The 24,974-nt window shown below is 36.5% G+C and overlaps 4 protein-coding genes across 9 annotated transcripts; 3 read left to right on the forward strand and 1 right to left on the reverse strand.

The window, feature by feature from the left end:
* The first annotated feature begins 1,244 nt into the window (after positions 1 to 1,244).
* CYTC-2 (cytochrome c-2) lies at positions 1,245 to 3,718 on the forward strand. 2 transcript variants are annotated; one of them, XM_008220890.3, is made up of 4 exons: positions 1,245 to 1,466; positions 2,402 to 2,535; positions 2,869 to 2,872; positions 3,226 to 3,612. In XM_008220890.3, exons 1-4 carry the CDS (start codon positions 1,355 to 1,357, stop codon positions 3,282 to 3,284), a joined length of 309 nt encoding a protein of 102 aa, XP_008219112.1. In that variant the 5' UTR covers positions 1,245 to 1,354; the 3' UTR covers positions 3,285 to 3,612. The 2 variants fall into 2 exon arrangements, with proteins under 2 accessions (XP_008219112.1, XP_008219111.1); XM_008220889.3 differs by lacking the exon at positions 2,869 to 2,872 and having other exon boundaries at positions 1,248 to 1,466; positions 3,226 to 3,718.
* Positions 3,719 to 4,030: 312 nt separating this feature from the next.
* Positions 4,031 to 10,274, reverse strand: LOC103319362 (esterase/lipase/thioesterase family protein). The gene is given in 14 exon segments (XM_008220893.3): positions 4,031 to 4,302; positions 5,244 to 5,321; positions 5,429 to 5,501; positions 6,122 to 6,202; positions 6,910 to 6,960; positions 7,086 to 7,180; positions 7,541 to 7,621; positions 7,723 to 7,807; positions 8,233 to 8,312; positions 8,445 to 8,559; positions 9,706 to 9,776; positions 9,852 to 9,936; positions 10,021 to 10,100; positions 10,103 to 10,274. Coding segments are annotated over 14 exon segments (1,053 nt in total). The 5' UTR covers positions 10,142 to 10,274; the 3' UTR covers positions 4,031 to 4,263.
* Positions 10,275 to 10,332: 58 nt separating this feature from the next.
* Positions 10,333 to 20,117, forward strand: PFI (tubulin folding cofactor E / Pfifferling (PFI)). Of its 3 annotated transcripts, XM_008220892.3 has the most exons (18): positions 10,333 to 10,474; positions 10,886 to 11,010; positions 11,097 to 11,455; positions 11,893 to 12,063; positions 12,811 to 12,857; positions 13,934 to 14,080; positions 14,188 to 14,262; positions 14,928 to 15,037; positions 15,773 to 15,915; positions 16,015 to 16,076; positions 16,829 to 16,936; positions 17,023 to 17,057; positions 17,874 to 17,939; positions 18,531 to 18,622; positions 18,704 to 18,780; positions 18,862 to 18,939; positions 19,329 to 19,494; positions 19,647 to 20,117. In XM_008220892.3, the coding sequence occupies exons 3-17, from the start codon at positions 11,146 to 11,148 to the stop codon at positions 19,425 to 19,427; spliced, it is 1,620 nt and encodes a 539-aa protein (XP_008219114.2). In that variant the 5' UTR covers positions 10,333 to 10,474; positions 10,886 to 11,010; positions 11,097 to 11,145; the 3' UTR covers positions 19,428 to 19,494; positions 19,647 to 20,117. The 3 variants fall into 3 exon arrangements, with proteins under 3 accessions (XP_008219114.2, XP_088903696.1, XP_088903697.1); XM_089047570.1 differs by having other exon boundaries at positions 10,886 to 11,455; XM_089047571.1 differs by lacking the exon at positions 10,886 to 11,010 and having other exon boundaries at positions 10,356 to 10,474.
* A 1,485-nt stretch (positions 20,118 to 21,602) lies between these two features.
* Positions 21,603 to 24,537, forward strand: LOC103319363 (uncharacterized). Of its 3 annotated transcripts, none has more exons than XM_008220894.3 (2): positions 21,603 to 21,847; positions 22,839 to 24,537. In XM_008220894.3, exon 2 carries the CDS (start codon positions 22,898 to 22,900, stop codon positions 24,200 to 24,202), a length of 1,305 nt encoding a protein of 434 aa, XP_008219116.2. In that variant the 5' UTR covers positions 21,603 to 21,847; positions 22,839 to 22,897; the 3' UTR covers positions 24,203 to 24,537. The 3 variants fall into 3 exon arrangements, with proteins under 3 accessions (XP_008219116.2, XP_088903699.1, XP_088903698.1); XM_089047573.1 differs by lacking the exon at positions 21,603 to 21,847 and adding an exon at positions 21,878 to 22,181; XM_089047572.1 differs by lacking the exon at positions 21,603 to 21,847 and adding an exon at positions 21,878 to 22,175.
* Positions 24,538 to 24,974: the final 437 nt, after the last annotated feature.

Raw genomic sequence — 24,974 nt, forward strand, 5'->3', positions numbered from 1 at the left:
TGGTGCACTTGACTTATTTTCACCTACTTCGGTGAGTATAGCCACCTCAACTTCGAGTTTTGTGAAATACGTAGGTTATGGCTTTGTTTTTTGGGTAAAATCAATCCCGATCCCATCTTACATTATAGGCTAACTTCGTGGGGGATATCATTATACTTTTTCAAAAATTGAATGAGGCTTGGAGTTTCAGTTCCTCACATAAGACTTTTTTAAATTTGAAACTTTGCATTATTATCTGAACTGGCTAAGCTATCTTGAATGATACTATAAAAAGAAACTTTAAGAATGAGTTTCGAGCACCTTGGATCCCATGGCTCACAAGTGTAGGTTGAAACTTCACTTCTACCTGTACTCTGACATTCCCAAGATGGGCTGCTCTTTCAAGAAAAGTAGTGTTAGGATAATTGAGACTCGCTCTGGTTCGGGTTCTTCATCAAGTTCACCAGTATGGTCATCCGACTGCTCCAAACTCCCAAACTCATTACCCAATTAAAAATGGAAGTCCAGGACTCGATTAAGATTCAATAACATATGCGGACCCCGTTCTCGCACTCTTTCTGTATGTTGTAGGCACTTGTCGGACCATGACAAGAATGAAAAGGGTGACGCTAGTCCTTTTCGCGTAACAAGAGATAACTCTAGCCCTTCATACTTAGTAAGGGATAACCTGATGCATCGCGTTTCAGGCGTCGCAACCTGCACTTTAAACTCTGAACTTACAACCCAATATGGACAAAGAGACTTTCCCATGGACAATGTTGCTTTATTAATAGAACACTAATTAATCATAATGTGGGTCTTCTATTGAAAATATTAGCATTGAGATTCTTTATACTCCAATTTGTTCATCATTATTGAAAAATGTTACTTACATTGACATATTTGCAATGGCAAACGTTTCCAACAGTAATAAAAAATAAAAAGGCCTCAACGTAACTTGCACCCATGGCGTGATTGCAATGGCACACGTCTAATTTTCCAAAAAAAAGAAAAGAAAGAGAATAATACACGTCGAATTTATCGTTGTGGAAAGGCCGCATTTTCGTCCGAAGACTTCCCTTTTCCGCTGAATGTTAAAAAGGCCTCCACACGAACGGTCTAAACGCGCATCACGCTACAAATTAACAATAAAAAATATGGGCCACTTAAAATGCGCCACGTAACCAAAACCTAGGGCCTGCGGCACACCACGTTCCCTCCTTGCTTGTTCGTCTAGAGTATTCTTGTGCCCTAAAAATAAATAAATTGAGAGTTGCTTCTTAGAAAGCTCGCTGCGGTGCGTCTATCGCAAATCATAACTCTATCGTCTGCAAACCCTCAATCTCTCCTTGTCACCCTTGCTCTCTCTCCAGAAATGGCGTCGTTTGCTGAAGCACCACCCGGTGATGCAAAGGCGGGGGAGAAGATCTTCAAGACGAAGTGCGCTCAGTGCCACACTGTCGAGAAAGGCGCCGGTCACAAGCAGGGTAATCTTGTCATCTATCCCTCGCAAAATCTCAGATTTCGTTTATTTTTTTAGTGATTGATTTTAATAATTTGATTGTGCCTTGTTTGGATCTGACAATTATAAGCCTTTTTTTGTACGCGTTGCCCTGATCATAGATTTTCGCTTTAGTTTCTATTTTTCCTATGGATTGTTTGATCTCTGTATAATTTTAGATCTGATCGGATTCTTTATCAAGTTATTCGTCGTTTTGTTCTTATTTATAATTTTCCTGTTTGGTTGCTGAGAAAGCGTGAGAAAACTAACAAGATTTTCGTGTTTGTCTTAGAATATGAATGGTTCTTTATGATTTTCCATTAGTGAGAAATGAAAGCTATATTAAACTAAACAGCTATATATATTATGCAACACCTGACGGTGATTGTCTCTTTGGTTGCTACTGTAGTTTATTGTTATGTATAAGGTTATTTCTGTAAATTAATTTTTACAAAGTTTTAGGGCTAGTGGTCTGTTAAGAAACTAGATACGTGATGCCGGATTAATGAAAATTGGTTGCACCATTGATTCTTTGCTTAATGCTCAGCTGACGTTCAATTTTGAATTATTGTCTTAGTAACTGTATACAGTTTGGCAACCTATAGATGTTATGTTGGATTGATGGATGGGTGAGCTTTGTTTTCAACTCCTACAACATTTTGATGAAATTTCGTGCACCATTGATACTTTCCTTCTATGACTTTTAAGTTTTAAGTGGCTGTCTTAGTGACTGTATACAAATGTGTTGCATCCGGTATCCTGGATTATACAAATGACTATAAACTTGCATTTATAATTTGACATGTATGCGGATGCACTTGATTGTTCAGTTTCTCTATCAATGGGGAATTTGTACTCAGACAGTTTTGCTCGTTCTCAGTTCAATTAAAGATGTCTAATTAAGATTATTAAAACTTTCAGGACCCAATCTGAATGGCCTTTTCGGGAGGCAGTCTGGTACAACTCCTGGATACTCCTATTCTGCTGCTAACAAAAACATGGCCGTGAATTGGGAGGAAAAGACATTGTATGATTACTTGCTGAATCCCAAGAAGGTATGAATTTACTTAATCTACCTTGTCTACCACATGGCTCATGGGGGCCTCATAGCCACAGCCTAAAACACAGTAATTTCTTAGGTACATACTAGCTGTAGTTGCAACAAAATCAAACTTCCTTTTCCCTTTTTCATTTTTGTGCTGTAGTCTAACATGCATGATGTTTGGTGTAGTCTTAGAGGGGAACATATTCCCTCCAATTTCATTCAAGCATTTTGGGTTACGTATGGTACCCATGTAGAGTCTATGAGAACTCTTGCTTAATGGGTATCACATTGTACAAATTGCCGATAGTGTTAAGAAATTGAGTGTAAGTGAAAGGGGAACGAGGTTTGTGTTTAAAAGTTTTTTTAATCACCTTTTGATTTATAAGCTAGGATGGAAAAGCAGAGATTTCCTCTTTGCTCTGGTAAAACAGTTCCTCTGAATGAATGAGATTGGAAGCTGGGTTGGCAGACTGACAGGAAAAATACTACAAAGATAACATATTTTATTATTTTATCTAAATTAGTTTTGACTCGAGCTTTCAGAACTCTTAATGATTTTTCGTGTTTTGTTGAGGGGCTGTTAGCTTCCCTTGCATGAGTGGGTTGGGATATTGGCAATTTCAGTGTTTGTTTTTTAAACATATTTAGTTCTATATTTGTTCTACAGTCAACCTGATCCTTGTGAAACCTTCTTGTGCAGTACATCCCCGGTACCAAGATGGTGTTCCCTGGATTGAAGAAGCCACAAGATCGTGCTGACCTCATTGCATATTTGAAGCAATCTACTGCATAAGCAGTTTTTCATTTTACTAGTTCCACCTTTTCCATTTTGCAGTAATTGGAGGTCCCTTCAAACAAGGCGGATAGTACTTCTATATTTTTTTGCCAATAAATTGGACCGTCTAGGTCTGCAATTCTTGTTTGCATGTCGAGCTTGCTTTTGCTTTTCTAGGAAGAGGTTGCTGTAATTGGCAAACGTAAATTCAATTCAATTTAGTTTCTGTGACTAGATTTCATGAATTTGGTGATATACCATTTTTACAAATGATAAATTTACTGCTACGTTCTTGTATGTAGCAACTTAAAATTATGGGTTTAAAACATTTTTCTGGTGATTTGTGCGGTGAAATTTTATGTTTGATTGATGATGCTTGTAAATTGCATCAGTGAATAAATGGTCCATTTTTCTCTCAGCGGTTATGTTTGGTTTTGTTATCCTACCATTGATGCCTAGAAGAAATGATTATGTTGCAACACCTTCCAATTTTAAATTAAAAAATGTGAACGTTCAGTAATGTAGGGGAGAACTTGTTAATTGAAAATTTGTGATCTAATGAATGTAATTCATAATACCAAAACAAACCACTCAATTTTTGTCCAATTAAAAGATGAAATGTATTCCTCTGTTTCCATACAAACTCAAGGGGTTTAATCTAAATTTGTGTTTGCCTGAACCGAATGAAGAAAGCGATATTAGCAGTCGGATTTATCTCAGGCTATTTACGTAACCAAAAGAAAGGATAATGGATTGTAATATCTTTATTTCTAGACATACTCCAACATTTCTTTAACTGATATACATACTTAACCTAATGGCAATTATCATTTTGTCAATTTAAATGCTTTTCCACCACATTTACCAACCAAGAAGAAGAGAATTCCAAATAAAATCCAAATATGCGATTTCTCTCTGTTAGTATGATGACACACGTCATTGATTATTCTCCGAACAACTGATTCAAGGGTTGGTCTGGGATGGCCGACGGAGTCCTGGAATCTGCAACAAAATGTATATCATATAATTAGAGATGTAAAAGGAGGACCCATAAATTTATACATGAAAGTACATGGCACATTTCGGTACCATGGAGAAGACCTAAACAGTAGTTGATCATTGTTAAACTCAAAATAGATATGAACCTGTTAACAATTACTCATGTTCCTAGTTTTATGCACCATATCATATTAAAATTTATGTTTCCTGGCTGGTTATGATGGAGAAGAGTTGAAGAGAGAAGAAAAAGGGGGAGGATATCGGAGGAAGAGAAGAGAGTTGAGTGGAGGCGAGGAAGGAGACGTACAGATGAAGTAGAGTCGCTATTTATTTATTTAAGGGGGCTATAAATGTGTAAAAAAAATGTCTTTATAGATGGCTCCTGAATCAAACCCAAGATTATAGAAAACTTTTGTCAATTGGAGCATCTATATCCAGGGACGGGAAATGTGTACCCATGGTTACCCTCACCATTACCAATGTTGGGGTTACAAGTCATAGATGTGGATGGACATAATCCCACATCTGAGAAGTACTACAATAAGCTACAAGTTAAAAGTGAGTGGTTAACTACCACTTTTAGAGAGACCTTTTGAGTTAAAAGCCCACACCTGAATGGGTCCATTCAGTCTTCATCTCACCCAATTTATTGGACCTAGGTGGTTAGGTTGGAGAATACCAGTGCTGGTTTGGACTATGAGATGGGCTGCGCTGGTCTGTTACACAACCACCATCACCACCACCCCAATTACCAAATCCCTAACACCTAATGGGCACCCATTGCCCATCCCCCCCATCCAGTTCATCAAATCATTGTTTGTGAGGAACATACTTAAAGGCATGATACTGAATTTTGAAGGGAACAGAAAAGTTTTATGACTCAAAAACAAAGAAAATCTCCAGATATTATACAAACTAGTTTAAATGAGGATGTGGATACCAACCTCAACTCCGCGAGGGCCGATGCGGTTACGAGATATAAAATTAGTTACTAGTGTCGCGAATTCATCGGGTACATCTTCCTGCAAAAGTTTGGGACATCACAGTTTTAATCACCTTTATACTTTATACAAAGAAAATGTATTTTTAAAAACAAAACAATTTCCACCGAAGATGGCAGAACACATACTTGTATGGCATGCCCAGTATGTCTTACAACAACCATTTGGAACTTGCCTTGCATTTGACCAATTGTCAGAGCTCTGTGACAAAACAATCAGATAACTCTCAGAATAGGAAACTCGAACAATTTGGGATTTTCACATCAGCCGTTTAAGATGTTTTTGTAATGCCGTGTGTCCTTACAAAGTTTTAGTCTAAATTCATGGCCAAGAATTAAAGACATATATTTTCTTTTTTAAAAGAAACAAATTTATAGCAGAAAACAATAAAATTACAAATGAAGTGGACAAGATAGCCACAATGTGCAAAGCAAAGACAAAAAACAAAGTTCTCTTAAATCACAAACATAACCAAACAATACCAAGCATTCCAACCTAACCACATGCATGAAATAGATGAACCCTAAAGACAGATGTCTTCCATTATCAAGAATTCCTTTCCTAGTTTGTCATGTGTCAAATTTAATCTGTGAGAAGGACACAAATCCTAAACCTTTATGCATGTCGTAAATTATAATGTGCCAACATGGGTACCCTATGCAAACATTCAGGGTTTGGGGTAAAATAAAACGTCACTAAACTGTGTCATCACAACTCAATCTGATTAAACAGCATCACAATGATAGATTTTTTATTCCAAAAGAAAACGATTCCATTTAGATAAAATAGACAGGTTATCCTGCAAGTTAAATTAAAAGAACCTGTCCAGTCGGTCTGTTCCAGCTAACAGCAGGAGCTTTGGAACGGGACATGACAAAAACTTTTCTGAAAGACCTTCATACCTGTATTTGAGTACGTATATTTACTGATTTCAATAGGAAATAACTTGTGACACAATGCCTAGCACAAAGAATAAAGGTAAACAAAACAAACAAACAAATAAATAAAAGCATCTCCATATGTGATACCTAAATGCTTCCATGGTTTGAAAACATTACAAGACAAATGATAGGTTTAAGTGATGTGTTTCATTTAGAACTCTCTCTCCTATATCCAACTAGTGTGAATCTGAAAATACTGGAATCTTTGGCAGTGCTTCTAGAAGTGATAAAAGCGCTTTCAGATAACCAAAAGCGTTTCTGGTAGTTGCACACATAGTTAAAAAGCTCTCTGAGCTAGGAGCACCTATAAGGGCTTGTAGAAGACGCATATCAAAGGTGCTTCCTTAGGAATCACTTCCAACTGCATTTCCATGATGTGATTCTAAAAGAAGTGCTTTAGTGCTTATGAGTACCAAACAGAGCATGAATCAGTCACATGAGCAGGTTGTCATAACAAGCAAGCCATGCTACACTCGGTGGACTCAGTAACCAAACAATTCAACAAGAAAATTCTGTACTAGTATGCAGAATGAATGTTCTAACTCATCAATGGTACATAAATTGCAGATGAGTTTGGTTTTAATTGAAATATCCACGAGTAGTGACATGACCCTGACCATAATGCCAAATTTTATATGAGAATATTAACAAAAAAAATTTCTACATACCAGCTTTTCCAATATTGTTCTGTTTCTTCCAATCGTGCTCTGTAAATGTAACTGCAGAATAATACCAAAACTGTGCCTGTTATGTGCAAGACTAGGATTAACAGAGACTTGACGAAAACAAGACAACAATGGGTCATGGGAGCGGAAAATTTTATCAAATTTTCCTAAATACTTACCATTTCTTTGAATCATCATACTTTAATGTCGTCGGTACTGACACCCGAGCAGAGTCAATGTTTCTCAAAGAGCCTCCCCTTACACCCCATTCAATCTGAAACGAGATAAACTCTCAAGTTTAGAATAATCAGTCATATAACATGAAATCACACGGCTGTACTTTAGTAATGGATTTGGTTGATTTTTCAGCGTCTACATTGATCAAATTGGAAGTTAAGGAGGAAATTGGCATGGCCCCAAAGTTGAAGGATGCACTTTGATATTTTCCCTAGATAGCCATAAAAGCCTTGATCTCATAAAAATTAGTCCATCTGGACATTAAGAATCTTTGTATTAATTTTTTCATCCCTCTAATCTGATGCCCTAACTGGTGCACTCTTTGAACAAAAATTGTGCTTCAAGTCAAGGTAAACAGAATTTAGGAACTATTAGGATTTGAAGATATCGTAGGTACCGCTTTTTCAATGCTTGAAAAATGGTGCACCCTGCTTGACAGGATTTTCTGCATGTGAATCAATGAAGCCAAAGCTGTTCCCTGAAATATTCGCAAATTTCAGCATAAGATGACTGCCATTATGCCACCATAGGTAAATAATCACAAACAAAGCTGAGATAATTATTTTGCAAAACCCAAACCTCTACAACATCGACAACAACCAGCCCAGCCAAGCTAGACAATGCTCTCTTTGCAGCAACATGCACAGCAACTGACCCTCCCATACTGTATGACAGTGACATGAGTTGACAGCAATTCACGTGAAAGTTAGGAACACAAGGAATCCTTAGAGATCCTTCGAAGTGGCAATTTTTTTTGTAATATATAGAGCTTGAGAAAATGAAATTTTGAATTTTTTAACTATCAATAATATCAAATTGTCTATTCCTGTACCTGATATCACTATCATAAAAATAAGCTACACATTATTAATGATCAAGAGACATATATGCTTTCTAACCCAGAAACTCTGGATTGCTTCATAAATATGATCATGCATGTCATCAAAAGGAGAAAACCCACAGAGTTGATTACTAGCTTCTTTGATGCATCTATTAAGTGTTAGAATTTCCTTTTGTTTCTAGAAACATGTCACAACTGAAGATGATTTACTATGAAAACTTCAACAGTAATAATTAAAAGAGCACAACCTGTGGCCGACAAGCACAATTGCAGGAGGTGAATCTCCATAAATTGCTTTCACAACTGCCAGAACATCATTGCACATAGTCTGCAAATAAATAACTACAATTTAGTTGAGTGGATAGCATGACAGATAAGCCCACCTATATAGGAACTATATCCTAGAAGATCTAACAAGAAAAAATCAAGTAGAGCAATCCTCTTTTGACTGTACTTTTACCTCAATAGAAAGATCAGTCTCATTTTCTGTGGTTGACTTTCCATGTCCTCTCAAGTCCATAGCAACTACCCGAGCTTTCTCCTTAATTTTACTTGCTGACAAGGCAAAAGATAGCCTGGGAAAATAAACTGTGTAATCTACCATAGCATACCAGATTTTTGAAGTACCCCAAGGAAAAAAAAGTGCCAGAAAAACTAAAGCAGATATGCTGAAAATAGTTAACATCAATGATACCGTGCACTTCTTGGTAAAACTTTGGAATAATTCAAACTAAACAAAACCAAAAAAGAGTTTACTCTACCCCAAACTAGAACAACTCGAAAGAGTTCAGTTTTTTTTCCTAAGATTATGAACACTTTCTGATATTTAACAGTGTGTCATCCAAACTCATTCACCGTAATTAGACATAACAACAAAAACAATAAAGAAGAGATAACCAAATCTATAGTAACTTGCTACCAATAATTAATCATCTAAAGATAAACAATATACATGGAGCCTACAATGTCACATGTATAAATATGAACATTACCAAAGACATTTGGAGTATGGTGAAACCACTAGAACAATTTGAAATTTTGAAGAAAACTTTTCTACTATGTCAAGGCTGCCTATGGGAAATAATCTATATCTTGCTTCCTCTGATTACCTCAGATAAGCAATTCAACTAAAGATATAAAACAAGGGACCCAAAAGAAGTGAAGAGTAGCAACAGGAGAAAAAAGAAGCTAAAAACAGGAGAAAAAAGAAGCTGCATGCAATCAATAATGACCACTAAAAGTGATTTTTTCGTGACATTTATTTGACAGTACTTCACATATAAAATAGATAACACAAATAGAACATGCAATGTATGCAAGAACTCTCTTCTTTGATAAAACATGCAAAGCAAGCACTATCTGATCATTATAACTGAGTCATAAGACATGTACATATATGTGCAAAGCATAAACTTCAGTCCTATGCTGTTCGTTGATTTTCATTGCGCTGGGTACATTAGGAGGTTCGAAAAGGAAAGGCTATTTTCACCATTTTCACAAGTTTTACAGTCTAGCAATGTCACAACACATATATTCTTAGTTGCAAAGGCATCATCAGCTTATAGATGGAGGGCAGTGTGAACTATATCACTTGAGCAAATATAATTTATCACATCAGAAAGTGATTGCTTTCCATGTAAAATTAAAACCCAGAAACAAATAGAAGATGTTTCAGCTTAAAAAGAATAAAAGAACACAAAAAAACCAAAACTTGAACATACCCTGAGTAACCACCTCCATGCAGACAGAAAACAACTGGGCCCTCTGTTCCTGCAGTGTATACATGAAAAACCTAAAATGGAAAAACACATTAGAAGATCATGAAATTGTAGCAGAATCAGACAGTTCAAATTCTAAACAGACTCACATCATCCGAGTCCGGAATTCTAATATCTTCTTCTTGGTCGAAAAACCCCTTCCAATCTAAAGCCGAGTATTTTTGTGAAGAAGTCCTACAAAAACATTGCATTGCGATGGGTAAGCCCCAAAAGTTGAAACTTCAAGTTCATGGGGGCGAGTTGAGAACAACAACTCACTGAGTGGGAGGGCGATCGGGGCGGGAGGCAAAGGCCGAGAGCGGTCGGGGTTGCTGTGGTGCTCGTTGTTCGTTGTCTTCGGAGTGTCCTCTGGAAGCGAAGTGAGGTTTGAAGTATCCATGGCTGCGAAGATCGATTCGATCGCTGATACAGCGTAATACGTCGTTGCTCAGGTCACTGAGAGGGAGAGAGATAGACGAAATGAAACGAAAGCCAAAGGCAAAACCCAACTCCCCGTCACTGTTGATTTTCTCCGTTTTTACAGTTTCACCCTTGTATGCCATTGACGTGCCTCGCTTAAAACAACTTTAAAATAAAATAAAATACCCCAGCACACCCTTTCTCTCACTCTCACTCACTCCCTCTCTCTCAGTCTCACCATCTTGCAGCGGCGTCAAGGCGCCTCCTGTGCTCCTTCAGTATCTTCTGCTTCTTGTAATCTCATCGGCATCAGGTACATCCTTGTTTATTGATTTCCTTTTTTCATTAATTAATTTTATCTTGTTGAATGGGTTCATGGCATTTAGGGTAGGGACCATAGTGTTCATTGGGTTCAGGCCAATACTCCCAAATTTGGTTGTTTTGATTTATGTATTTTCATAGTCATTGATTTTGTAGAATGAATTTTATTTTGATGGGCCTTATAGAATTTTTCTTTTTTATTTATTTATTTATGAATTGGGTATTACAGAAGTTTATGAAAAATGCTGATTTTCTACAAAAGAATGCTGGTTTATCAAGTTTTTTTATTTATGATCTGGGTTGATTTTTTTATGGGTTTTCATTCACCTTCTGTCTACAAAGTATTACAACTTTGCTCAAGGTGTATCAAGTTTTTATTTTTTTATGATGGATTTTCATTCAGATCTCTTCATAGTATTGTCTATATCCGTATCCAAACCCAACCTGGCCAATCCATCAGCAAAAATTCACGCCGAACTTAGAAGGGGATGATTAGCGTCAGTCATTGCTCTGCCTAATTTAGCTTAGGTAACAAGATAACATTCACTCACCATCGAGTACAAAGCTTTAAATTCAATCCTCCTCCTCAAACAACACTTAGTTATTTGCTTCAGACATACACAACATAACCAGAAGACTACATTGCAAAGGAAAGAGAAGAAAATGCAAGAATCATCCGAGTCAAAGCCTGACTTCAGAATTGGGCAGCGAGTCCACTCATCAGGTGATCCACGTCGAATTGGGACGGTGAGGTATGTGGGACCTGTCCAAGGCTATTCGGGCACATGGGTCGGAGTTGATTGGGACAATGGAGAGGGCAAGCACGATGGGACCATCAATGGAGTTCAATACTTCCAGGCAAGGTCCGAACGATCTGGGTCTTTTGTTCGGTCCCAGAATCTCAGCTCTGGCATTTCGTTGTTGCAAGCTCTCCAGCTCAGATACCGAGGTGACACGACTAAAGAAGAAGAGGGTATGTCTCTGTTTTATCAGTTCCATTTTTGCTCATTTAGTTGCTCTGAAAACAGTGGCAAATTTCAGACCAAAAAAATAAAAAAAAAAGGAAAACAGTGGCAAATGTTACAAACTGCTGGAAATGAAATGCGTTTTTTTTTTATAGAAAAAAAAAATTTGAAATTTACTGAAATGTTCTGTGTGAAACTTGGTATTGTATAATGATGCTACATTTAGTTGTTAACTTGTATAGCATTTCTCAGATTTTAGTCATAAATGGAAATTATTTAAATGTGAATTTTGCTTGAATATTTGGTTCATTTTGCAAATATGAATTTCCAGTTGGTATAATGGCTAATAAGATAATGCTTGGTATGTGCATTTTGCTTGAAATGGGTAACATTCATAGAAACTGTGAAATACTGTCTTATTATTATGTTCCTTCTTGTGTTGTAGATGAAATGTATGTCCTTTCAGCGAGCAACAAGCGTGTAAATGTTCAACTTGTTGGCAAAGACAAAATTCAAGACAAGCTAAGTCGATTAGAGGAGTTGACGAGTGCATCGGTATCTTATTTGGGTGTTAGCTCTCCTGGAGTCCCATGTGATATCAGTACTAATGTGCCTAGTAAGTTTTATTCATCTCCATTATGAACTTAACAATTCAATGAAGGAAGAACTATGCTTTATCCAAATGCATTAGATAGTGGAACCTTGAAGCTCAAAAATTTATTTTAACTGATTGACTAATTTTTTAGTCATAATAAGGCTTAAGGCCAAGACTTAAATGCTTAGCCATTTGTTTGTTTTTTTTATTTTATATTTTATCGTATGCATGAATTGGTTTATGCTTTTATCTGTCAGATAAGAAGTTACTAATCCTGAAATTGCATGCTGAGCTTTGTCTTTCGCAAATGTGCAGATGTTTCTCCTCATTTTCTGCTCAAGGTTTCAAGTCCATATGAAATCAAACGGCTGAGTTTTTAATTTTTTATAATTGAGATCCTCTCCTCCACGAAAGTATATGCATCAGTTTTTAGGTTTGAAATTGGATCCCGGTCCTATGTGTTTAGGGTCCAAACAACTAAGTACATTATTTCCTGTTATTCCAGTTCCACCGTAGCTCCATCCCATCTTCAGGACTCATGAGTGGTTCTCTTAGAATAAGCTAGAAACAAGATAGTGTGCGTTCATTTCTATATATACTTACAACCATGTCGTGTGTATTCTTGTTCAAGTCTAGTCCAATCTTCATGAATAGTTCGCTCTTAATATTAATAGAATCTATTACACAATGAGACTGCACGCTTGCCTGTGCGTGTGTGTAGACTAATATATATACTCATCCAAAACAATGATGATGCTTTTATTGCAGATTTAAAGGAGCTTGACTTGACTGGAAATCTAATTTCAGAATGGAAGGTACATGCAAATGCCATCGAAATCCACTTTGTTTCCCATAATAGGAAGTGGTTGTTACCTGTTGTTTTATGGACTAGTGCTTTTTCCCTTGTTTCACTTATAATTTAATGCTGAAAGGAGATACTGGTATTTGTTTACTTTCTACTATTAGAAAATTTCTGTCTGCCACTGGCATTTTTTAAAGGATGGTTACATATTTGACTTTTCCTCTGGAACTTGTTAGCATGTTAGCATCCATGATGAAAATGGTGAATAAAAGCAGTTTCTTGAAGTTTAACGTGATGATTTTAAGAGAGCTAAGACTGCACGTACAACTACTCCTGTAAAGCTATAACCAAAGAACTACCTATCATTTCTTCATCATAGATTGAGATCTTAAAACGAGTTTTGTTTACTTTCTTACCAAACTACTCGAAAAACTGCTAGCACCCTACAGCCGCTCAGAACTTTTACCTGCTTACCACCCCGAAAAGCTCACAAAATAATGAAGCACAACCAGCTGGATTATCCAACTTACATGTCCTTCTCTAAACAATCTCAGCCACAGATTAAAGCTATTGGACAATGAAGAATCAGGTGATCTGTACTTTTTTTACCAGCTCTAAAAACTTAACACCACTGAGAAGAAAAACAAAGCATTTGGTCTCCTACTTTGAATCATATAGCAGGTGTTTACCTTTCTATAGGAAACTAACCAAGCAAAAACTTGAACCTTGCGAGGCAAGGCTCTGTATCTTCCAATTTCAGCAAAGAAGGATGAAATGTGGGGAATACCAACTTCCCTGAAGATTGTAACCATATAAATTTCAATCTGTCTATCTGTCCCTTTGCTTTGAACGGACACATTTAATACAATTAAAATCATTTGATTGAGTTATTGTTAATTTCGTACTATAATCAGCCAACTTGTGATCTCATGTGTGTATGTTAACTTGTTAGTGCACTCATCTAGTCTCACTAAATAAAGCTTTTCTTGGCATACATGTTTGCATGCACAAATTTATTTTTTAATGGCTTTGTTTCTTAAGTTGCTGGGGGCTGACCTTTACTGTATTTGAATTAATCTTTGCTTGCAGGATGTTAGCACAATCTGTGAACAATTGGCAGATCTTTTGGCCCTCAATTTATCTTACAACTTAATGGCACACGATATGGTTGGGTTGCCACATTTAAAACGCATCCGCATTTTAGTGTTAAACAATATTGGCATAAATTGGACCCAGGTGCCTTTTTTTTTCCTCTCCTACCCCATTTTAGTTTTATTCTTTATTCTTTTTACTATTTGCTTTTCTATATCAAATAGCTCGATATTGTCTGTTTGATGTGGCAGGTTGAAATACTCAAACAGTCTTTGCCAGAAATTGAAGAACTACATCTGATGGGGAATAAAATAAGCACAATAGAGGTATGCTATCTGAAATTCTTGGTGGTTGTATATTTCCATGAGAAGTAAATTACTTTTAACAGTAGATTTTATTATCTTGTGTTTCATTGTGCCATATATGTGTGTGTGTGTGTAAGAGAATTTTCGCCTGTGTAATGTCTGGGATGTACAATGCCCTTCAATGCCATTGATACACTGATTCCACCATGTGGTCAATGTGATCAATGCGATTGAGACATTCACAGCGCCTTGTAGGTGATTTTGTGTGTTTTTTGTATATAAATAGAATAGTGTATCACATTAATAGCTAGCTAAGAATAGTGTAAGATGTGACACTCGGATACTTTCAGAAAGTATATAAACAGAATAGAATATCACATTAATAGCTAGCTCACTATAGGTTTGTAAAATCTGAACCTAACATCTAACACTTGGCAAACCCTTCATCAAACAGAAATGGTAAATTATGGATCAGTAGGTTAACCTGTAAATAGCAAAGAAAGAGATGCAGTGGTTGGTTCATCTCAAACCAGTAAATCATTTTGTTTCTTCTCAATGAAAATGTTTTGGAGTTTCAAATCTTTTTTTTCCTTAGTTATATAATTGTTTTTGTTGTCTTTATATAAATTCTCAAACAAATGCATTTTGACTGTATAGCTCTGCTTTTGGTCTGCCTTCTTTTCCAGCCTGCATCATCTTTTGCAGTTCAGGGATTTGATTATTTGCGCCTTCTGAATTTGGAAGACAATTGTATAGCTGATTGGAATGAAATCTTGAAACTTTCACAGCTAAGAAGGTTAGTAACAATTTTATGTTCCTTCCACTACAGTAATTGCTTTGAAATTGGAGAGGGGGTGGGGTTGGAACGAATCTTGGGTTGGTCCTGAGTCCTGACAAATGATAAGTATAGAACTTAAAATAGGTTTGGGAGATTTGCTGGCTGTTGTGTCTTAAGGGGTTGTCTTTTTGATTGGCTGTTATGTTTTCTGTGTTGCGTGGCCTTGTGTTTGTTTCATTGGCTATTGCTTGTTTCTTTTTGTCTGTGTTCTAATTGTCCTCTCTTTTGATCGTTTCTAATTTTGAACACAAAATGTTTCTATTCAATAAAAAAGGATAGGTTTGGGGGATGTCTTCACTTTGTGACCAACGGATATAGATTCATCTCCATCCTTTTCGGGGCTTAGTAAGAATTGCACATGAGTGACTTATTGGTTAGCCGTGCTAGTTACTCTCTCCATGGCAAGATCTCTCTTATAGTGGTTGAGTGGGTACAGCGCTTCTACATGAAAATAGCGAACCTGGCATAGTATAGATGCTGCCAAGAGAGCTTTAAACCTCTTATCTTACACATTTGGTATTGGTAGGAGATGCAAGTACTTACTTTTGGCTTATTGACCTCTGGTACAAAAATCATAGGATGCTAGTTAGATTGATCGGTAGTGCTTTAAGTAGAAAAATATCTGCAAGTGTAAATGTCTCTGAGGTTGCCCTATTTTCTTTAAATTTTTTGAAAAATGGCCTCTGCATCCAGCTTGGAGCAGCTTCATTTGAGCAATAACAGTTTGATTCGAGTCTTTTATCCTGATGACGGAATGATGCATGAACTGCTAAATGGTTATGACTCATGTGAGGAAAGCCATAAGCCATTTCAGAATTTGCGTTGCCTTCTTCTTGGTAACTTATCACAACTCTTGTATTAGCACTCATGCAACCTTCATTTGCTATTTGTGTCATGAGTCCAGTGACTTATTGGTTACTCATAACATGCTCCAGGTGGCAACAACATTGAGGATCTGGCCTCTATTGATTCTCTAAACTCATTCCCACAACTAGTGGTAAGATTTTGTCTGAAATTTGTGTTATTAGACTTTCAACATTGAGGATCTGGCCTCTATTGATGCATGTTTTTCTGCAATATAAATTGAACCTGGTCTGCCTGTGCTAAGTATATTAAATAAAAAATGTGCAAATGGTAGATTGTGCATACATATACTTCTCGTTCGATGTCCTCTGAGATCTTGTAATTGTCTTGTACAGGTGTTGGTTTCTTTATTTATTTATTTTCCTCGGTACTTTATTTATACTAAAGGGCTGTCTTCACCAGACCAAAAAAAAAAAAAGAAGAGGAAAGTAGATGTCTGAACTTTGCCATATTAGGACTCTTCCTTCCCTCGCTACTCAAACACCCCTTGGATATTATGAAATTGGGTGCAACAAAAAAAAAAATTGTTTTTGACATGGATTGTTTTTATATTATTTTTACTACCAATGCTTGGAACAACATGATAATATTCATTGATCAAATCATTCAATCCATCATACTCCCTTTATTTTGGGTTCAACTACCTGTTCTTTGAGGAGTCGTACTCATTATCCCATTTAACTAGGGGGAGAGGTATGACTGCTAGAAGGTCTGGTATTTCAACATGGATAAATTTTTAGTTGACACAATTAAGGATTTTTTTTGGATTTTATGCGTCAATAAAATCAATCTGCTTTTCCTCATTAGATTTCACATAAATAAATCACATAGATCTCTCCTAGTTTTCTAGTTTCTGGCTTGCTCATTCTTCTTTTGTTATTAAAGGATATCAGGCTTTCTGACAATCCAGTGGCTGACCCTGGACAAGGTGGAATCCCACGATTTGTTTTGGTTGCCCGTTTAGCTAAAGTTGAAATGTTGAATGGGAGTGAGGTAAACCCTGAGGTCCTATGAACTCCAAATTTGCTTCTTTCATTTATATAATATATCTGATATAGTTTGTCTAACATATCTTTCAGGTTAGTTCTCGTGAAAGAAAAGAGTCAGAGATTCGGTATGCCTCTTTCTTCTCATGTTCATCCTTCAGCTTAGTTTACCACCACAAGTGCACACTTTTATGTAGGGCTTTTAGGTTTCTGTAGCCCAAGATTGCTTCTTTAATTGTCAGGTCTCAGCCTCAGGCTCTCAATATGGCAATTCAATTTATTATATTTAGTGATCACCGCTTTGCTGAGAGCCCCAAACTGAGTATTTTCCTTTGTCATAAAGGCATGGATTTCTCTCTTCTTCTTTTTTTCTTCTTTTTTTTTCATCCAGTGCACACCGTTGCTTCACAACTGAATCTGATCTGGCTCAATAGCACAGTTTAGTAAAACAAAACGAAGAATGTTTCAGTTTCTTATCACCACTTCTACAATAGAGATGTTGAACATCACTTGCTCTTTCCATCATATGTGTGTATATATACACATTTTTTTAAGGGCTCAGCTGGCCCTTAAGTATTCCTGGAGGCGGCTCATAAAGAGATCAAAACATTTTTATGCTTCAGCTGGAAACCACGTTTGTAGTGTTTGTTAATCTTCTATGTCTAATTTTGTAGGTTTAGTTTCCTGTCTCCTTTTTCAATCAAACTTTTGGGTTTGCATAATAGTTGACCAAGTCATTGGTTGTGCTCTTCACTGATTGGTGACAAGGGATCATAAATGCATGACTAACAGTTATGATGTTAAGCTGAGTGCAATAGCATTCCCTAAAATTCTGGTTCAGGGAAGTTATTCTTATTCATGTATGAATTACTTTCTGAGTCTTTTGCCAAAAGAAGAAAAGGAGTTAGTTTTTCTCTCTGAACTGTAATTATTTTTGTTTGCAGGTATGTCCGATTAGTTATGTCAAAAATGCAAGGAAATAACAAAGAACTCCAGTGGCTTCATCCTAGGTATCTGTCTTTTTCAAGTTAATCTTTTATATCTTTTTGTTTAAAAAGAAAAAGATCATGAAGGGCATCCCATGTAGTTTTATTTTTTTCTATGTTGTTCCTGAGGGCCTTGGCTCATTGAAGAATCGTGTTATTATTTTAAAAATGGTTATATCAAATTGTGTGGTGTTTATTTTTTCATTTTCTTTTAATCAACTTGGATTACTTTGTTGTGCAAGAGCTTTGTTGCTTGCATCATGAGTTTCAGTGCTCTAGATTACCAGAACTGACTACTTTTGGATGTCTTTTGACATTCTGAATTCACACAGCGTTGAATTAATAGTAGATGTTCATTGACAGCTTAGCATATGACCACGCTTTTGCATGTTGAAACACAATTTCTGAGGGCTATAAGAGCTGGGATAAATAAATGATTTACCTTTCCTAAACTTCCTTTCAGATTTTCCTTGTTCCCTTGAATACACATTCAAGCTCCTTGGGTGGCCTGGGTTTGGGACATTAATTCCACTAGTGTTTGCCACCAAAAATGACGTCTGTTGATAGTGGAAGGAATCAAATACTTCCATCTCATGAACCTTTGCTTTGTTACAGGTTTGCGGAGCTTAAGGTTTTTCATGGAATTGAAGATGAAAAGCCATTAGTTGGAGCAGCAGGCCCTCAGAAAATGGCTTCAGGACTTCTATGTAGGAACTTCAAATTGTTTTTTATATATTTAAAATTAGCTTATTTCAAGGACTATCAAACCAATCGACAATTTTATGCAGCTATTACTCTGAAATGTGTGGGAGCATCTATTGGTGAGAAGCCGTCACTGACGAAGAAACTCCCAGGCGCCACAACGGTTATAGTCCCACTCTCTTTCTCTAAATTACAAGTCTTGTTGGATGTATCTTAAAAACTCTACATTCTTTTTGTTTTTTAGGTTGGTAAGCTAAAAATTCTTTGTGAAAGCTTTTTCAAGCTGAAGTCTATCAAGCTGAAATTGTTTCTTCAAGAAGAGGTTTGCCCTCCCTGTTACACAATGTATCATTTGTTACTGTTGATTTAAACAATATCAATAAGTTCGTGTTGTTGAGAATAGTATGTCATTATACTGCCATTCCCACTGGTTGGTTTTGATTGAGAAAAAAAGTCAAACTTATTGAAAACCAAAAGAGAGGAAAACCCTAAACTACCTTTAATACATAATTCTAATTCTAATATAGTATGTCTTTGACCTCTCCGTAGAATAACATTTTAAAAGTGATACAAATGCACCAGTTGCTACCTCCAGTACTTTATCATTCTATAAGCTAAAGAATTGCTTGCTCCCAGAACGTAGAAAGGAAGGACTCTTGCTAGTATCATCACTTTCTGCTGCAGTAAATATATTTGTTCCTAAATTTTCAGGGTTCTCCTTTGCCAATGTTGCTTGATGATGAAATGGCAACTTTAACGGACCTTGGGATTGGCAATGAATCAACCATTCTTGTAGATGAAGAGAGTTAAGAGAAGCATCTGCAGAGAAGTTTCTTATGTCTTTGCGGTCTGTAAATCCAAAACAACCAAATTCAAGGTATATGTGCAAGCAATGATATCTTTCTTGAGTTTCTGTGATTTCTTTTCATGTGCATGGCTTTTATTCACCCTAGCAAGCTTTTCGATGTTTGTTTTTCCTTATTTCCCGTACTATTCTGATTATTTACTTAACAATTTGAATTGTTGTAGATTTTCAAGTCGCATCTGCTAAACCAAGGTCAAATTTTGGGCTACCCAGAAGCAAGCAGTAGCAGCTATTGTTCCATTTGAAGCATGTTTAAACTATCTACTACTTCTGTCACTCCATGAGACAGCTCTGCACTGCAGGTCATAAGAAGTGAATTTTACAATTGGTTATTGTTACCGTGATTTTGGGTCATATGTTAGAACTAGGATGTCTTGGATTTTTACAAAGAAACGAGGTTCAAGTTACGTGTGCCATGAAATAGATGTGGAAACTGCGCATCTGGTCTTAGTCCTAAGGTTTGTTGATTTCTCTTGTTTTGTTGTCGCGCCTCTTGTTTGTGGTTATTGCTTTTGTTGTTGGGTGAGGAGCGGTCTAGGGTGATGGTCCTCTGCGACTGGGACTTCGCTCCTTTTGGGTGGTCTCACCCTCACTAACTCAAATGTTGTATGAAAAGAAGTTGTTATCATCAATAAGCCTTGCAATTATTCATCTAGGGGCGGGCAAAAAAACGATGAACAGGTAAACGGACCTGAACCGGATTAAAAAAAGTGTTGACTGACTAGCTTGTTTGGTATTCAACTTGAATCCAACTTTTTAAACTCAAAAACAAAATTTGAATCTAAAACACAAAAAACTTGTTTGGTAACCCTATTTTTAAAAACTCGAACTCAAGAACAACAAAAAACACCCCAATTATTTAGAACAAAAAATATCTGTTTTTTTAGTTTTGTTTTCTAACAACCCATAAGATTCTCAAAATTTTAAGATTTGAAAACAGTTTTCAAGTTGCATACCAAACAAGTTTTTGAATCTTAAAAATAGATTTAAGAATCTTAAAAATAGATTTAAGAACTCCTTGGTTTTAAGAAAAATAAAAGTTTTTGAGTTCCCTATTTAAATAAGATACCAAACGCCCCCTTAAAAAGTCTAACTTCAGCTAAAAACCAAACCGAATTGTTTTAGATTGGTCCAAATTAACCGAACCAAATTGGTTGTGTTATTTGACTTATTTATATCCAAATATATTTTTATTTTTTTGGCCAAAGTTAGGAACGGAGAGAGGAAAACTCATATACACAGGTACAAGGGGGACTTGAACTCAAGACTATTTGAAAGCACACCAAGTTCATGGGGTTTTATGTAGTTGATCCTTTTTCTTTTCTTTTTTTTAACTCTTACGTCATATTCTTTATGACTCAAACCCCCATTTACCTCATATTCGTCAAAGATGTAAAGAAAGAGACACTCGAAGGTGTGAAAGTAACTTTATTTGACGGTATTTTTGATAGAATTGCTAGGAATTTGACAATGGGGATAGATTGAAAATTTTTGTATAGTTCATGAGGAAAATTGGTTTAAAAAGAAAAAATCTAAGTGATGAATACACTATCAATATAGATAATACAGTATACTCCTTTTCTTGAAACATAAAACTTTAGGTTTTTTCTTTTCACATTTAGAAATAAAATAGCCATTTGAGACCCCTCGAGCAATGTTTGTACTCCACACAGGTACTACTTGAATCCCTCACGAATAGTTAAAATTTCTTAAAAGCTGGGGTAAAAGTTTTTCAACAAGTCGAACATTTGATTACCTTTCAAAATCTCCCCTCATTGGTAGACTTGATGGCAATTTGATCAACAAGATCATTACTTTTCTCGAAGTATCTAACACTCCTCCTTTTCTTAAATGAAAAAATAATAATATTTGGTTTAGATTTTAGTAACAAAAGAAATTAACATTATCAGAATACGTGTAGAATGTCGTATTTGGCATTGGCAGTATGGAGTCGTCACAGTCCTTAGTCCCCCAAAAAGAAGCCAACTTGATTTTAATGCTTTGTCCTCTCTGTCACACTCTCACAGTTACACTTCTCTCACTCTCAGTAAAATTTCACCTGCAGATGTGACATTGGTTTTGCTTTTTTATTGCTTCACCTGAGAGAGAGAGAGAGAGAGAGAGAGCATACATTATTCACACCCCTCAACTACTCACTGTCCTCCTCTCCTTTCTAACCACATATTTGAATAGAAGAAGAAAAGGGTAGTAAATAAAAGAAGAATATTTATTGTTGGGGTAAATTTTGCTACTTGTTCATACATACATACATGTATATTTGAAAGATGAAGCCAAATGCCCAAAACTCTAATCCCATCTCCTTTTTTCTCAAGCTCTGATAGTCAGCTTTTCCACTGAGTCACTGGTACGCTATCTTAGCTTCTTTTATTCATTCCGTGTTTGGTTTTTTCTTTTCTTTTTTCCTGTAACATTAATTTTTTCTAGTTTTTATTTTGTACAAGTACTTGTTTATACTTCCAAGATTTGCTTAAACACTTGGATAGTATATTCAAGGGAGGATTTTGGCCTTTTCAAGCTAGAAATGACAAATTTTCATGTGGGTTTTGGGATTCTTGTCGCTGTGAGCATAGAACTTGAAGTTGGGTGTGGGATAAATTCTCATCTGCTGTTTTCTTACCAATGGGTTGATTTCAATTTCTAAGAAATGATGCTGCTTCTGTTTGCGTTCACTGGTAAAAGTATATGCTAGATTTGGTTCTTTCAAGTTTCAGCTGTGTTCTGCTTTCTATCTGCAAATTTGATATCTTCTCTAACTTGCTGCATTTACAACTCATTTCACTGTTGAATATTTTCGTAAGAGTATTATTAGTATTCTTTAGTGCTGTCCTAAGTTTAGCTGGATGATACACTCATTCTAAGGGTGAAAAAGAGTGTTGCTTTTAAGGTAAATTCTCCTGGATAATTTGATTTTATTTATGCATTTTGACACTGCCTGCACAGGCATAAATACATGCCAATGGAGTTTATTTCCTTTCCCTATTATCGTTTCCCTTGTCACTGTCGGCAAAGACTTCGAGTTGGTTTTTTTCGCTTGGTTTGGGAAGACTAACAATGCAAAGATATGATTTTGAATCTCCAAACTCAACTCACCACTTAATTAGTGCAATATTTTTCATTGTGTGCAACCCATAACCAATTCCAGACTTTATAACCCTTTCCATTCTCACCAAATAGGCAGTAAATTTGATCCTGCAGAATATGGTTATTTTATTCTGTGCATTGTTGAGTTTCTAAATTTGAAATTTGGATGTATGATAAATAACATTTCCCATGTCCGGTTTAGTTTAGATTGTTTCATGGTTATTCACATATGGTTCTTACTTCCCTTTGTGCAGATTGGGTTACCACTTGCTACTGCTAATTGGTAGAGTTAACACGTATTTAAGTATTAACCATGTTGAAGCAATCACCCAGTAGGAACCTGAGGTCAAAAGGCTTCAAGGTGAAGCATGCTCTTCAGATATTTCTGCTGCTTGCTATTTGCATCTGGTTGCTTTACCAGCTCAAGCACTCCCATGATAAGAAAGCATATGAAGAGAGCTCTGCAAAGATTTCGGGAAAGATGCAGAATGGGCAAGAAACAATAAAACTTGGGAGGCGTAGCCTCCATCCTCGGGTGGAGGAAACTTCCTTGGATATTGGAAGGCATAGGGAAAAAGAAGAAGAATCTGAAGAAGAGGTAGATGAGAGTAAAGATGAAGAAAGTGAGGAGGAAGGGAGAGGTGCTGAAGATGATGGAATAGACGGGCATGATCAAGAGAGAGCTGAGGACGAGTCTGAAGGGTTAGAGGATTTGATTGATGAAGAAGATACGGAGAGGGAAGAGGAAAGTGAAGAGAAGGGAAATGATTTGGAGATTCCCAGATTGCTAGAGGACCAAGCCCAAAGTGAAGATACAAGGAACACCCAGGAGGCCAGAGAGGAACAGTACAAGGGTGATGATGCATCCAGTGCTGTGAAACAGAACACCCAAAAACTAAGCAGTGAAATTGAAGTCGGAAGCTTGAGAAAAGTGAAGGAAGAAGAGGTAGATAAAGAGAATAAAACCAATGGTATCCTAGATTTTAGAGTTGATACAAATGATTCAGGCCCTAAATTTGGTAATGTTGGCACAGCTAAAAATGCTGCTGTTGACAATGCTGTGTATGGTGAAGAAAGAGGTAATCATTTTGGTTCGTCCAACTTAGATGTTCAGGCATATACTAATTCATCAATCAACACGATTGAACAAGCAAAAATGAGCAATGATTCAACAGTGGTGCTGGTTGAATTCGCTGATTCTCTTGATGGAACAGAGATATTACCAAAGTTATACAAGGATGCAAGTCTAACTTCTAGCCAAAGGCACTCATACTTGGAAGCTGTTTCGGGGAAGGAGAACGAAAACCCCAAATCCAAGGATATGCAGTCAGGTTCCAGTATGACATTATCTGCAACTGAGAATTTAGATGCACCCAAGCAAGAAATGAAAGTTTCTATTGGTTCTGAAACAGAAAGTGTTGTTGTATCAGAAGCAATTGCAGATCTTGAGAAAAGCTCTGCTCCTAAAACCACCAATGAGAATGACCAGGAAGTTGCTAATGTGAAGTCTCATGCATATGGTAGGGTGAAGAGAGCAGTGGAAAGTTCAATGCTATTGACAACCAATGAAAATGGAGATGCTGTACAAAATGAATCACGTTCTTTGGGTTCTTCATAGAGATGATTAGCCAATCTTGGAGACTTTTACCTACGATTGTCAGACCTGGAGCAAACGACATTGGAGGTATAGCTGAGTGATCATTTCTGGTGGCCATGTTTGGGTTTTCTCTTGGATGTTCTATAGCATACATGATAGTAAGGTAGATGATCAACTGTATAGATCTTTTTCTCTGATGTCTAGATGATGTGATGCTATCAATTAGCCCTGGCAATAAGTTTACGCAAATTAGAAAATTCGAAATGTACTTAAGTGTTATGTATCCAATAATTTCTGAAGTATCAAACTGATCTGTAGAATCAAGAGTTCTACCTATTACCTTCCTTGGCATCTAACTAGGAATTGGAACCTCTGATTGCTTTAAGTTTCAACAATTCACCTGTTCATAGCTATTGTCCATAGATTTTGATCAGATGATCAGGAGCTTTATGTCAATTTGCATAAGGAGGAAATCGGCCCAGCCTACTAAAAGAAGGCCAGGATAGACCCAAAATGACCGAGGCCTACTGCACACTGCAGGCTTATTTTGTTACTTCAACTTGGTAGTATCTTTTGAAAGATTTTTGGTTAATTATTGCAATCGTGAATTAAATATATGATTCCCGGTCCAACTCAGTAATAGACAACACTGATATATGTAACAAGAAGGTAACGACAGCAAACAAAACTCAGAAGACTTCATTTCAATTTGACCAGAAAGGGAAGAGAACAAACAGTTGGATGGCAGACATTTCATAACTCTAGACATGCTCTGTTTGTTAGATATGCAATT

This window comes from Prunus mume, linkage group LG2 (genome assembly GCF_029339155.1).
Source record: "Prunus mume cultivar Tortuosa linkage group LG2, ASM2933915v1, whole genome shotgun sequence".
NCBI classification, from domain to species: Eukaryota; Viridiplantae; Streptophyta; class Magnoliopsida; order Rosales; family Rosaceae; genus Prunus; species Prunus mume.

Coding starts and splice junctions, on each gene's coding strand:
- CYTC-2 (XM_008220889.3), top strand. CDS start 1,355: ATGGCGTCGTTTGCTGAAGCACCACCCGGTGATGCAAAGGCGGGGGAG. Junction 1,467..2,401: donor AGGCGCCGGTCACAAGCAGG/GTAATCTTGTCA, acceptor TAAAACTTTCAG/GACCCAATCTGAATGGCCTT. Junction 2,536..3,225: donor ACTTGCTGAATCCCAAGAAG/GTATGAATTTAC, acceptor CTTCTTGTGCAG/TACATCCCCGGTACCAAGAT.
- PFI (XM_089047570.1), top strand. CDS start 11,146: ATGCAAGAATCATCCGAGTCAAAGCCTGACTTCAGAATTGGGCAGCGA. Junction 12,858..13,933: donor ATCTAATTTCAGAATGGAAG/GTACATGCAAAT, acceptor CTTTGCTTGCAG/GATGTTAGCACAATCTGTGA. Junction 18,623..18,703: donor AATGGCTTCAGGACTTCTAT/GTAGGAACTTCA, acceptor AATTTTATGCAG/CTATTACTCTGAAATGTGTG.
- LOC103319363 (XM_008220894.3), top strand. CDS start 22,898: ATGTTGAAGCAATCACCCAGTAGGAACCTGAGGTCAAAAGGCTTCAAG.